Genomic DNA, 11,305 nt, shown 5'->3' with positions numbered 1-11,305 from the left:
GATCATCGATCGTACATATTCTTGTTCATTCCTTTACACTTGTGTGTATGAGGTAGTTGTTTTGAAATTGTTCGATTACATGTTAGATATTACTGCACGGTTGGAACTAGAAGCTCAAGCATTTCGTTACACTTGCAGTAACGTCTGCTAACCAAGTGCATGTGACCAATAAGATATGATTTTATTTGATCTAGGCTACATATTAAACTTCAATCATCTCAGGCCAGTGGCATAACATATTAATTCATGGTTAGATCAGAACCGCTGTCAAAATCATTGGTCTGTACAGAGAATTAAGTCCAAATCCCCCTCTCCGTCCAAGTCTTAGGAAAGGGCTGAAACAGACACATTTTTATGAAAATGATGTTTTGTATAGAAAGATATTTGATTGGTCTGAAGCCAAATCCAAACTGGCCTCCCTTGGGGGACGTTTTGCTGCACTTGGACCACAGCTCAGCTCAGCTCAGCTCAACGCTGATTGGCTAATTATTTTATAATTGTTTTTATCAAGGGAGGCCAAATGCTTGCTGGCATCAATCTATCAAATGCTACGTCGGCAAAATGTCATAATATTTTGTTCCAGACAGCATCAGGTACATGGACTAGAAATACAGAGACAGAGGGGTGCTATTTCCCTCGCTCGCACTGTGTATGTTGCGTCTACTACAGTCATGGCCAAAAGTTTTGAGAATGACACAAATATTAGTTTTCACAAAGTCTGCTGTCTCAGTTTGTATGATGGCAATTTGCATATACTCCAGAATGTTATGAAGAGTTATCAGATGAATTGCAATGAATTCCAAAGTTCCTCTTTGCCATGCAAATGAACTGAATCCCCCCAAAACATTTCCACTGCATTTAATCCCTGCCACAAAAGGACCAGCTGACATCATGTCAGTGATTCTCTCATTAACACAGGTGTGAGTGTTGACGAGGACAAGGCTGGAGATCACTCTGTCATGCTGATTGAGTTTGAATAACAGACTGGAAGCTTCAAAAAGAGGACTCTCCCCAGACCTTAATCCCATTGAGAACTTGTGGTCAATCCTCAAGAAGCGGGTGGACAAACAAAACCCCACAAATTCTGAAAAACTCCAAGCATTGATTATGCAAGAATAGGCTGCCATCAGTCAGGATGTGGCCCAGACGTTAATTGACAGCATTCCAGGGCGGATTGCAGAGGTCTTGAAAAAGAAGGGTCAACACTGCAAATATTGACTCTTTGCATCAACTTCATGTAATTGTCAATAAAAGCCTTTGACACTTAAGAAATGCTTGTAATTATACTTCAGTATTCCATGGTAACCTCTGACAAAAATATCTAAAGACACTGAAGCAGCAAACTTTGTGGAAATTAATATTTGTGTAATATTTGTGTCATTCTTTTGGCCACGACTGTACAGTGGTCCCCACGACTTTGACAGAGGCCCCAATCAGTAAGAACTTGACTGGCCTGCACGGAGCCCTGACATTAACTCCATCGAACACCTTTGGAATGAATTGGAACGCTGACTGCGAGTCAGGTCTAATCGCTGAACACCAGTGCCCAACCTCACTAATGGTCTTGTGGCTGAAGAGAAGCAAGTCCCTGCAGCAATGTTCCAACATCTAGTGGAAAGCCTTCCTAGAAGAGTGGAGGCTGTTATAGCACCAAAGGGGGGAACAACTCCATTATAATGCCCATGATTTTTGAATGAGATGTTGGACGTGCAGGTGTCCACATACTTTTAATCATGTAGTGTAGATGGAATATTTTTAATGGGGGTGATTTGGAACTTCCTGCTCTTACTAAGCAGAATTTTTTTTCAAACAATGTAATGAGAACATTGCAGTAGCTTTTGGGGAACTTAGCATCTCTCTCTCTCTCTCTTTCGGTCTCTCTCATTTTTAGGCATCAAGTTCTCACAGACTAAATTTAGTGTGACTTTCTTCTGTATCACATTTGATCTTACAGTCCTCATGCAAATCTATTCTCCAGATCTCTTGTTCACTTGTGTGTGTGGTGTATCTTACTCCTGTGTTGTATCTTATTTAATGCTTTATCGTATACATTACAACATTTTCATGTATTGGTCTGTGAAATGAAGAAGTGAGATCAAGAGTGTATTCAAACACTTCCTTTCCCCTCCCTGTAATGACACAATCTATTGTGTGTTTTGGTCAAACATTCTAGTCACACGATGTGGCAGGTTGACTTAGTTTGTAACCCGAGTTTGGAACTTCAATAATGAATTCACTGATTGTGGTGTTTGGACTTTTGATGTCAGAAGAAATGTCTAATGGTAATATCCAATGTGTGCACTTGTTTGCACAATTTTTTTTAAGTACTAGAACCGCTGGGCCTCGGTGATCTCCTTCAAGCTAATGGACAATCACTTTGACTGCAACGGTCTCAGTGTAATTAATACTTTTAATATACAGTTCATTCGGAAGTATTCAGAACCCTTTATATTCTCGACATTGTGTTGTGTTACAGCCTTATTCTGAAATGGATTAAATCAGTTTAATCCTCATCAATCTACACACAATACCCCATAATGACAAAGTGAAAACAACAGGTTTTTAGAAATGTTAAGACATTTTATAAAAGAAAGAAATACCTTATTTACAAATGAGACTCGAAATTGAGCTCAGGTGCATCCTGTTTCCATTGATCATCCTTGAGATGTTTCTACAACTCTATTGTAGTCCACCTGTGGTAAATTCATTTGATTGGACATGATTTGGAAAGGCACACAACTGTCTATATAAGGTCCCACAGTTGACAGTGCATGTCAGAGAAAGAAACAAAGCCATGAGGTCAAAATAATTGTCTGTAGAGCTCTTACAAAGGATTGTGTCAAGGCACAGATCTGGGAAGGGTACTAAAAAATATCTGCAGCATTGAAGGTCCCCAAGAACACAGTGTCCTCCATCATTCTTAAATAGAAGAATTTTGGAAACACCAAGACTCTTCCTAGAGCTGGCCGCCCGGCCAAACTAAGCAATTGGGGGAGAAGGGCCTTGGTCAAGGAGGTGACCAAGAACCCGATGATCACTCTGACAGAGCTCCAGAGTTCCTCTGCGGAGATGGTAGAACCTTCCAGAAGGACAAACAGAAGCACTCCACCAATCGGGCCTTTATGGTAGAGTGGCCAGAAGGAAGTCACTCCTCAGAAAAAGGCACATGATAGACAGCTTGGAGTTGCCAAAAGGCACCTAAAGGACTCTCACCTAAAGGACTCCTAAAGGACTCTCGGGCCATGAGAAACAAGATTGAACTCTTCGACAAGTCTGGAGGAAACCTGGCACCATCCTTACGGTGAAGCATGGTGGTGGCAGCATCACGCTGTGGGGATGTTTTTCAGCAACATGGACTGGGAGACTAGTCAGGATCGAGGGAAAGATGAATGGAGCAAAGTCTCAGAATGTCTTTGAGTGGCCCAGCCAGAGCCCGGACTTCAACCCTATCGAACAACGCTGGAGAGACCTGAAAATAGCTGTGCAGCAACGCTCCACATCCAACCTGACAGAGCTTGAGAGGATCTGCAGAGAAGAATGGGAGAAACTACCCAAATACAGGTGTGCAAAGCTTGTAGCATCATACCCAAGAAGACTCGAGGCTATAATCACTGCCAAAGGTGCTTCAACAAAATACTAGGGGCCTGAATAGTACCTATGTAAATGTGATATTTCAGTTTCTTATTTTAAATACATTTGCTAAAATTAAAAAACTGTTTTTTCTTTGTCATTATGGAATATTGTGTGTATATAGTTTTTAGATTAAGGCTGTAACATAACAAAATGTGGAAAAAGTCAAGGGATCTGAATACTGTAAAAATGTATTTCCTTTTGATGTGGCATGAACACAACCAGTCTTGATGTATTCATCTGATTGCCAAATAAATCACTTCAAAAGTAGGTTATCGTTGCATGTTCATCCAAAATATTTCCAGCATCTGAACAGTGTCAGCAAGTGGCTGAAACTACTATCGCCCCTGAGATTGATCTGAGATTGATGTGTCTTTCTGTCGGCGGCCGTCTCAGTCAAATAAATATAAAAAATAATTTATTTGGACAGGCAAGGAGATACCGTAGTCAGGGCAAAAAAAAATAAAATAAAAAAATAAAATAAAAATATATGTTTGTCTGTGTCACACCTTGATCTGTTTCACTTGTCTTTGTGTTTGTCTCCACCACCTCCAGGAGTAGCCCATCTTCACCATTATCCCCAGTGCATTTATACCTGTGTTCTCTGTTTATCTTTTGCCCTCCGTCTTGTCTTGTCAAGCCTACCAGCGTGTTTTTCATGCTACTGTTTTTCCTAGTCTCTGTTTTCTAACATTCCCGGTTCCGACATTTTCTGCCTGCCATGACACTGAGCCCGTCTGCCTGACCATTCAGTCAGCCCTGACCTCGAGCCTGCCTGCCGCTGAATGCCAAGCGTCACGTCTGGAGGAAACCAGGCACCGCTCATCACCTGGCCAATACCATCCCTACGGTGAAGTATATGAACAACGCAACATCTAAATTCTATACACTTGCCGTAGTGAGTCCTTCATTTAAAGATTTAACATGTTTTTTACCATTTACAGTCTCAATATTCAGCCATACTAACCCTTTCCATCTACAACATGTTATTGTGTCGAGCCAACAGCTGCAACCCAAAAGGAATCAGTTGTAGCCGGTCGAAGACACCAGAGGGTCACAAACCACTATTAGGGAGACATTGGACTTTGATCTGCTGGTCCTCTCTGTTTCACTTCTTATTTCTCTCACCTCTCCTCCTCTCAAATTCCTGTCTTTATCTCTCTCTCTCACTTCTTTATTTGTTTTTGTTAATTATCACAACCTAAAATGGAGTGAAAGAGCCTACTAATTGTGAAGAAGAAGGTAGTGTCTTCATGTCAGTGTTGGACAGCAGTGTGTGAGAGCTGACCACTGCCCTGACACAACGGATGAGGTGTTATATTCTCAGGCTCCAACATCTCTTCTTCACACTCAAAAGTAGCCTCACTTATCACATACCATATTTGACATCCTGTCTAAATCCATCACACAGGAGACATGTAGCCAGCCTGGCTATTTAAATAATGAAGAAGTGAGACTTTGATGACGTGGTCCTTCCTCTTTCCTCTGAGTCAGAACCTATGATTAGGGTGAAAATTATACTTATTCTGTTACTCTTCACAAACTGGGTGAATTCTTCTGAGCGGCAGGAACAGCTATCTCTCATACTTTCCTTGCATTTGTTATGTTTGTGCCGTAAAACATTGCCAGATTATGGAAATTCAGCTCTGAATAGAAGATAGAGGACTTTGTTGAAGTACCAAAGTTAATTTGATAAACTGAGACCCTGCGTTGTAAAGAGACATGGAGGCTGTTTTAGGACTGTTGGTGATCTCAGCAGGAGTGTCTCATGGTAAGAAACATCTTTATATGTGTTGGTTTCCCTCTTCTTTTATGCAGAATATAATATCAGTAGTCTTCTATACATGTAGCAGAAATGACCGATGGTGATAGACAATATTCAGAACACGGTAGAAGACAGTTGTCCCATGATAATGATCACTGACTTAATGATCCCTATCACGTTGATGCTGTTGGTTTGGTTGTACTGTTAGTCGCTTGTATCCTCATCTGTAAAATTATACATGACTTGACATGGGTTAGAACAGTGATAGCCACTACAGTGTCTGTTTTTCTTCTTGATCTTCAGGCTTGGAAACTTCCTGTGATGCTAGACAGAATGGATCTCAGTGTTATGGAGCTCTGGGAGGAACTGTCTATCTCCAGCTGGTGACTGATGCCACGAGATATGATGAACTCTCATTTTGGAAAGGCTCAACCGGTGCTAAAACAGAGATACTGAAAATGAAGAAGGACAAATGGGTAATAAAATACACCCCCATTGAAGACAGAGTACACTTCTTTATAAACAATGGGACATTTAGGTTAAATAACACAAGAAGGAATGATTCTGGTGAATACCTGCTACAAGAATATAATTCAGCAGGGGTAGCACAAGGGAGCAGAGGACTACAACTGTTCATCGAAGGTAAATAACTTACTTGCCAAATAATTATTACATATGATAACTTTGACAAGCTATTTCTCTGGCTAAACTACAAATATGTGACTACCTAATAATACAAATCATTTATGTGTAACCATGGAGTCATTTTTATTTTCATATGTCACGACCTCCGCCGAAGTTGGTGCCTCTCCTTGTTCGGGCAGTGTTCGGCGCTCGTCGTCATCGGCTTTCTAGCTGCCACCGATCCATGTTTCTGTTTTCCATTTGTTAAGTCTTGAGTGTACACACCTGGTTCCCATTAAGTTATTATTAGGTCCCGATTTATCCCTCTGGTTCCCATTATGTATTGTGCGTGATTGTTCCTGTTATGTGTTAGTTTTGCGTGTTAGGATTTGTTACTCGTACATGTATTTATTGTACTGTTATTTTTCCCAAGTAAAGTACGTTATTTTTACTCAGTTCTGTTTCCTGCGCTTGACTCCTTCCTCACCTATACACCACTGACGCTGACATCATAGTCTACTGAAAATACATAGTCATAACCACATCCATCAACATTAAATCATCTGTTGGTTATTTGAAATACAGTCATTATGTGTTATGAATCTGCTGCTCCTGTCGACTACAGTAGTTTCTGTGGCTTTCAAGAAGAATGGCTGGTGTTGTGGTCTAATGTGTTTTTCCCTCTTACTACAGTTACATATCCTTCTTCCCCCACAGCTCCAGTGTCCAGTCCTCAGCTGTCCTCTGAGTGTCAGTCTCATGGAGAGATGAGGGTGTCCTGCTCCACTGAGGGGGATGGTCCCCGGTACAGCTGGACTCTGGATGGACAGACGCTGAACGACACTGATGCCCCTCCTGATAATAAGACAAACACCATCACTCTGACGAAAGGCCTGTCAGGAGATCTCACCTGTACTGTCAGAAACAACATCAATAGTGATACTGTCAGCAGGAGAATCGTACACTGTCCAGGTAATCTACTGTTTAATATACTTTGTTAAAAAAACATTATGATCAACAATATCAATGATTAATGATTATAATGATCAATGAGAAATAATATCAATAAGAATTGACCTGTTTAGAAACAGCAGTATCCATTTGCCAGTATTTACATGTAATTCAGATACGAATGTGATTATTGTTGTTTGGATTGCCTACAGGGCTGATATATGTTAACTGCACCTTATCCAACGGGACAAAGATATCAGAGTGGGTGAATGCCACTGGTAATACCCTGTGTGTTGAGCCTACAACGGTGATGACTGAGTCTCCCACCAGTAAAACCTTCACTGGTAAGGGCCTGGGGCATGACACCCTAATGATCTCCAGACCCAGCAATCACACCCAGGGCTTGACTAACAGCACTTGTACTAACACCACTCAGACCCTTTGGATTTTTAGTAAGTGATCATGCTTATTCTGATGTATTATCATTATTATCATTAAGATGTTTTTATAATGGAGCAATCTTCATTCTTATATGTTGTTTTGTCTGCTTCCTCTCTTAGACACAAAGTACATAGGGATGGCAGCAGGGTCTCTTGCAGGAGTGGTCCTTGTCTTATTGATGGTGTTGGCAGTTTACTGTGTCCAGAAGAAAAATAAACCTCCTTCAAAGGCTCAAGGTTAGAGGACATTTTACTGTAGATCTTCATTTTACTCAATTACTACAATTGACCATGTCAGTCTGTCAGGGAGATATTTAGACGTAATCTCTCTCTCTTTCTGTCTCTCTCACGCTCTCTCTCTCTCTCTGTCTCTCTATCTCTCTATCTCTCCCTGTCACTCTCTGTCTCTCACTCTAACTCATTGTCTGTCTCTCTCTCCCTCTCCCCCTCTCTCTCTCCTCTCTCTCTTTGTCTCTGTCTCTGTGTCTCTCTCTCTCTCTCTCTCTCTCTCTCTGAGAGACAGGTTTTCCTGTGTCTCTGTCTTTCTCTCTCTGTCTCTCTCTCTCTCTGTGTCACTCTGTCTCTCTCTCTCTGTCACGCTCGCTTTTTCTCTGTCTCTCTCGCTCTCTCTCTCTCGCGGACTCTCTCTCTCTCACGGACTCTCTCTCTCTTGCGGACTCTCTCTCTCTCGCGGACTCTCTCTCTCTCTCTCTCGCGGACTCTCTCTCTCTCTCGCGGACTCTCTCTCTCTCTCACGGACTCTCTCTCTCGTGGACTCTCTCTCTCTCTCTCTCTCTCTCTCTCTCTCGCGGACTCTCTCGCGGTCTCTCGCTCTCTCTCGCGGACTCTCTCGCAGTCTCTCTCTCTCTCTCTCGCGGTCTCTCTCTCTCTCTCGCGGTCTCTCTCTCTCTCGCGCGGTCTCTCTCGAGGTCTCTCTCTCTCTCACGGTCTCTCTCTCTCGCGGTCTCTCTCTCTCTCTCTCTCTCTCTCGCGGTCTCTCTCTCTCTCACGGTCTCTCTCTCTCTCGCGGTCTCTCTCTCTCTTTCTGTGTCACTCTGTCTCTCTTGCTTTTTCTCTCTGTCCTCTCTTTCCTCTCTGTAGCCTGTGGGACAGTGAGTGACAATGTCTACCTTACACCATGTCTCCTGCAGAATGATGACGTCAACAGATTTTTTTTTTTACTCCAGTGCTAAACTCTTCAGTCCAAAGGTTGATGAGTTTAGGCCCTGAACGTTCCACATGCTAACTGATAGTGAATTCATGTTGCAAAAAAAGAATAGCAATCAGAAATACAGTATCTACTAACTATTAAGTTGCTAAGAGTAAGATAAACAGGATAACAGCTACAATTTTTATATATATATATATATTCTTATTCAATGAACAAGTAAACTTTTTGTACAGTGTGTGTGTGTGTTGCAGATGTATTGGAGGAGCTGTTTAATCTCACTCAGTCCTACATGGTTCTCTTGTCCTCTGATGACCTCCACGTAGCTGCGCTGGCCCTGCTATTGGGCCCTGTGGAGTGGAGGGGGGCCAGGTCTGGGGCTCCTTGGTGGTGCAGTGGTCTGGTAGGGGTCTCTGGGTGGTCCTCTGTCCAGTGCGGCATGGAGTCTTTGTCTACCAAGTGACATGTCCTTTAGAGACTTTGCAAACACCCCTACTGTCTGCTTCCTCAGGTGGGAGTGGTCGTGCAGATGCTCTGGAGTGATTATTGAGAGGTGAGCAACGTGCATGCTCGGGAGTAGGCCACACCCTCTGGTGATGTCAGCATTGACTTTCTGAATGGTACGGGATGAAAGTCTTTGCGGGGCAGCGAAGCGGAGATGGTGATGTGGGAGTTGGGAACCGCTCAGAGGCTCTCTCCTCTACTCTGTTGGCCAGACTGTCTACTCTCTCCTGCTCCTCTTGCAGGTTGTTGGTGCTGTAGTTAATAACAATGTGGCCTAGTGTGCCAAAGTCGGGCTGGAACAGGATGTGGAGGACATCCTGTGTTTTTGGGCACCATATTTTGGACACCGTGTAATGGGGGAAGAGTTTATCCTCTTGGATGAATTTCCCATTTGAGTCAATGAGGATGGCCACCTCAGTGGGTTTTACCAGACTAGTGCGTTTACGGTCTGTGGCTGGGGTACACAGGGGTACACTCTCTCACTGATGAGCTATAGGTGCACCTACCATAGGAGTTGGGACTCTTTTTTGTTGGTTATGTTGTCATAGTTGTGACTAGGGGGGCATATGGGGGAGGGAATGCTGTCAACTGCAGGCAGGTGCCCCCCTGTGTGCTGACAGTGTCAAATTCTTGTTTGGTTCTGGCATTTAGGTCACCACAGACTAGTACATGTCACTGGGCCTGGAAATGATTTATTTCCCCCTCCAGGATGGAGAAGCTGTCTTCATTAAAGTATGGGGATTCAAGTGGGGGGATATACAGTTGAAGTCGGAAGTTTACAGTGCCTTGCGAAAGTATTCGGCCCCATTGAACTTTGCGACCTTTTGCCACATTTCAGGCTTCAAACATAAAGATATAAAACTGTCTTTTTTTGTGGAGAATCAACAACAAGTGGGACACAATCATGAAGTGGAACGACATTTATTGGATATTTCAAACTTTTTTTAACAAATCAAAAACTGAAAAATTGGGCGTGCAAAATTAGGGTACCAGTCCCTCCTGCAGCAAAGCACCCCCACAACATGAAAAACCCATGCTTCACAGTTGGGATGGTGTTCTTCGGCTTGCAAGCCTCCCCATTATCCTACAACATAATGATGGTCATTATGGCCAAACAGCTCTATTCTTGTTTCATCAGACCAGAGGAAATTTCTCCAAAAAGTACGATCTTTGTCCCCATGTGCAGTTGCAAACCATAGTCTGGCTTTTAATGGCGGTTTTGGAACAGTGGCTTCTTCCTCGCTGAGTGGCCGTTCAGGTTAGGTCGATATAGGACTCGTTTTACTGTGGATATAGATACTTTGTACCTGTTTCCTCCATCTTCACAAGGTCCTTTGCTGTTGTTCTGGGATTGATTTGCACTTTTCACACCTAAGTACATTCACCTCTAGGAGACAGAACGCATCTCCTTCCTGAGCGGTATGACAGCTGTGGTCCCATGGTGTTTATACTTGCGTACTACTGTTTGTACAGATGAATGTGGTACCTTCAGGTATTTGGAAATTGCTAACAATGATTAACCAGACTTGTGGAGGTCTAAAATCTTTTTTCTGAGGTCTTGGCTGATTTCTTTTGATTTTTCCATGATGTCAAAAAGAGGCACTGAGTTTGAAGGTAGGCCTTGAAGTTCATCCACAGGTACACCTCCAACTGACTCAAATTATGTCAATTAGCCTAACAGAAGCTTCTAAAGCCATAACATAATTGTATGCAAGCTGTTTAAAGGCACAGTCAACTTAGTGTATGTAAACTTCTGACCCACTGGAATTGTGATACAGTGAAATAATCTGAATGTAAACAATTGTTGGAAAAATTACTTGTGTCATGCACAAAGTAGATGTCCTAACCGACTTGCCAAAACTATAGTTTGTTAACAAGAAATTTGTGGAGTGGTTGAAAAACGAGTTTTAATGACTCCCACATAAGTGTATGTAATCTTTTGACTTCAACTGTAGGTAGCACACAGAAGGACACTTTTCTCTGTTAACCTGTCTAGGACTGGACCCCGTTCCGCTAGCGGAACCCCTCGCCAACAGCCAATGAAATTGCAGGGCGCCAAATTCAATCAACAGAAATCTCATAATTCAATTTTCTCAAACATACAAGTATTAGGCACCAATTTAAAGATAAAATTCTCGTTAATTCAACCACAGTCTCCGATTTCAAAAAAGCTGTTCGGCGAAAGCAGAACATATCATTATGTTAGGTCAGCAACTAGTCACA

At 42.5% G+C, this 11,305-nt stretch overlaps 1 protein-coding gene across 2 annotated transcripts in view; it reads left to right on the top strand.

Annotated features, from left to right (window-relative positions):
- The first annotated feature begins 5,119 nt into the window (after nucleotides 1-5,119).
- LOC110504833 overlaps nucleotides 5,120-11,305 on the top strand; it is an 8,367-nt gene continuing 2,181 nt past the window's right edge. Inside the window, exons 1-5 of one of the 2 annotated variants that reach the window (XM_021583669.2) lie at nucleotides 5,120-5,401; nucleotides 5,699-6,037; nucleotides 6,737-6,991; nucleotides 7,183-7,422; nucleotides 7,531-7,647. In XM_021583669.2, the coding sequence (XP_021439344.2) occupies nucleotides 5,353-5,401; nucleotides 5,699-6,037; nucleotides 6,737-6,991; nucleotides 7,183-7,422; nucleotides 7,531-7,647 (1,000 nt within the window). In that variant the 5' untranslated portion in view covers nucleotides 5,120-5,352. The remainder of the gene's footprint in view (nucleotides 5,402-5,698; nucleotides 6,038-6,736; nucleotides 6,992-7,182; nucleotides 7,423-7,530; nucleotides 7,648-11,305) is intronic. The other variant, XM_021583672.2, reaches the window with a different exon arrangement.

Source organism: Oncorhynchus mykiss, chromosome 31 (genome assembly GCF_013265735.2).
Source record: "Oncorhynchus mykiss isolate Arlee chromosome 31, USDA_OmykA_1.1, whole genome shotgun sequence".
NCBI lineage: Eukaryota > Metazoa > Chordata > Actinopteri > Salmoniformes > Salmonidae > Oncorhynchus > Oncorhynchus mykiss.
The sequence above is the reverse complement of the archived record's forward strand: the minus strand, read 5'-3'. Positions and strand labels throughout refer to the sequence as shown.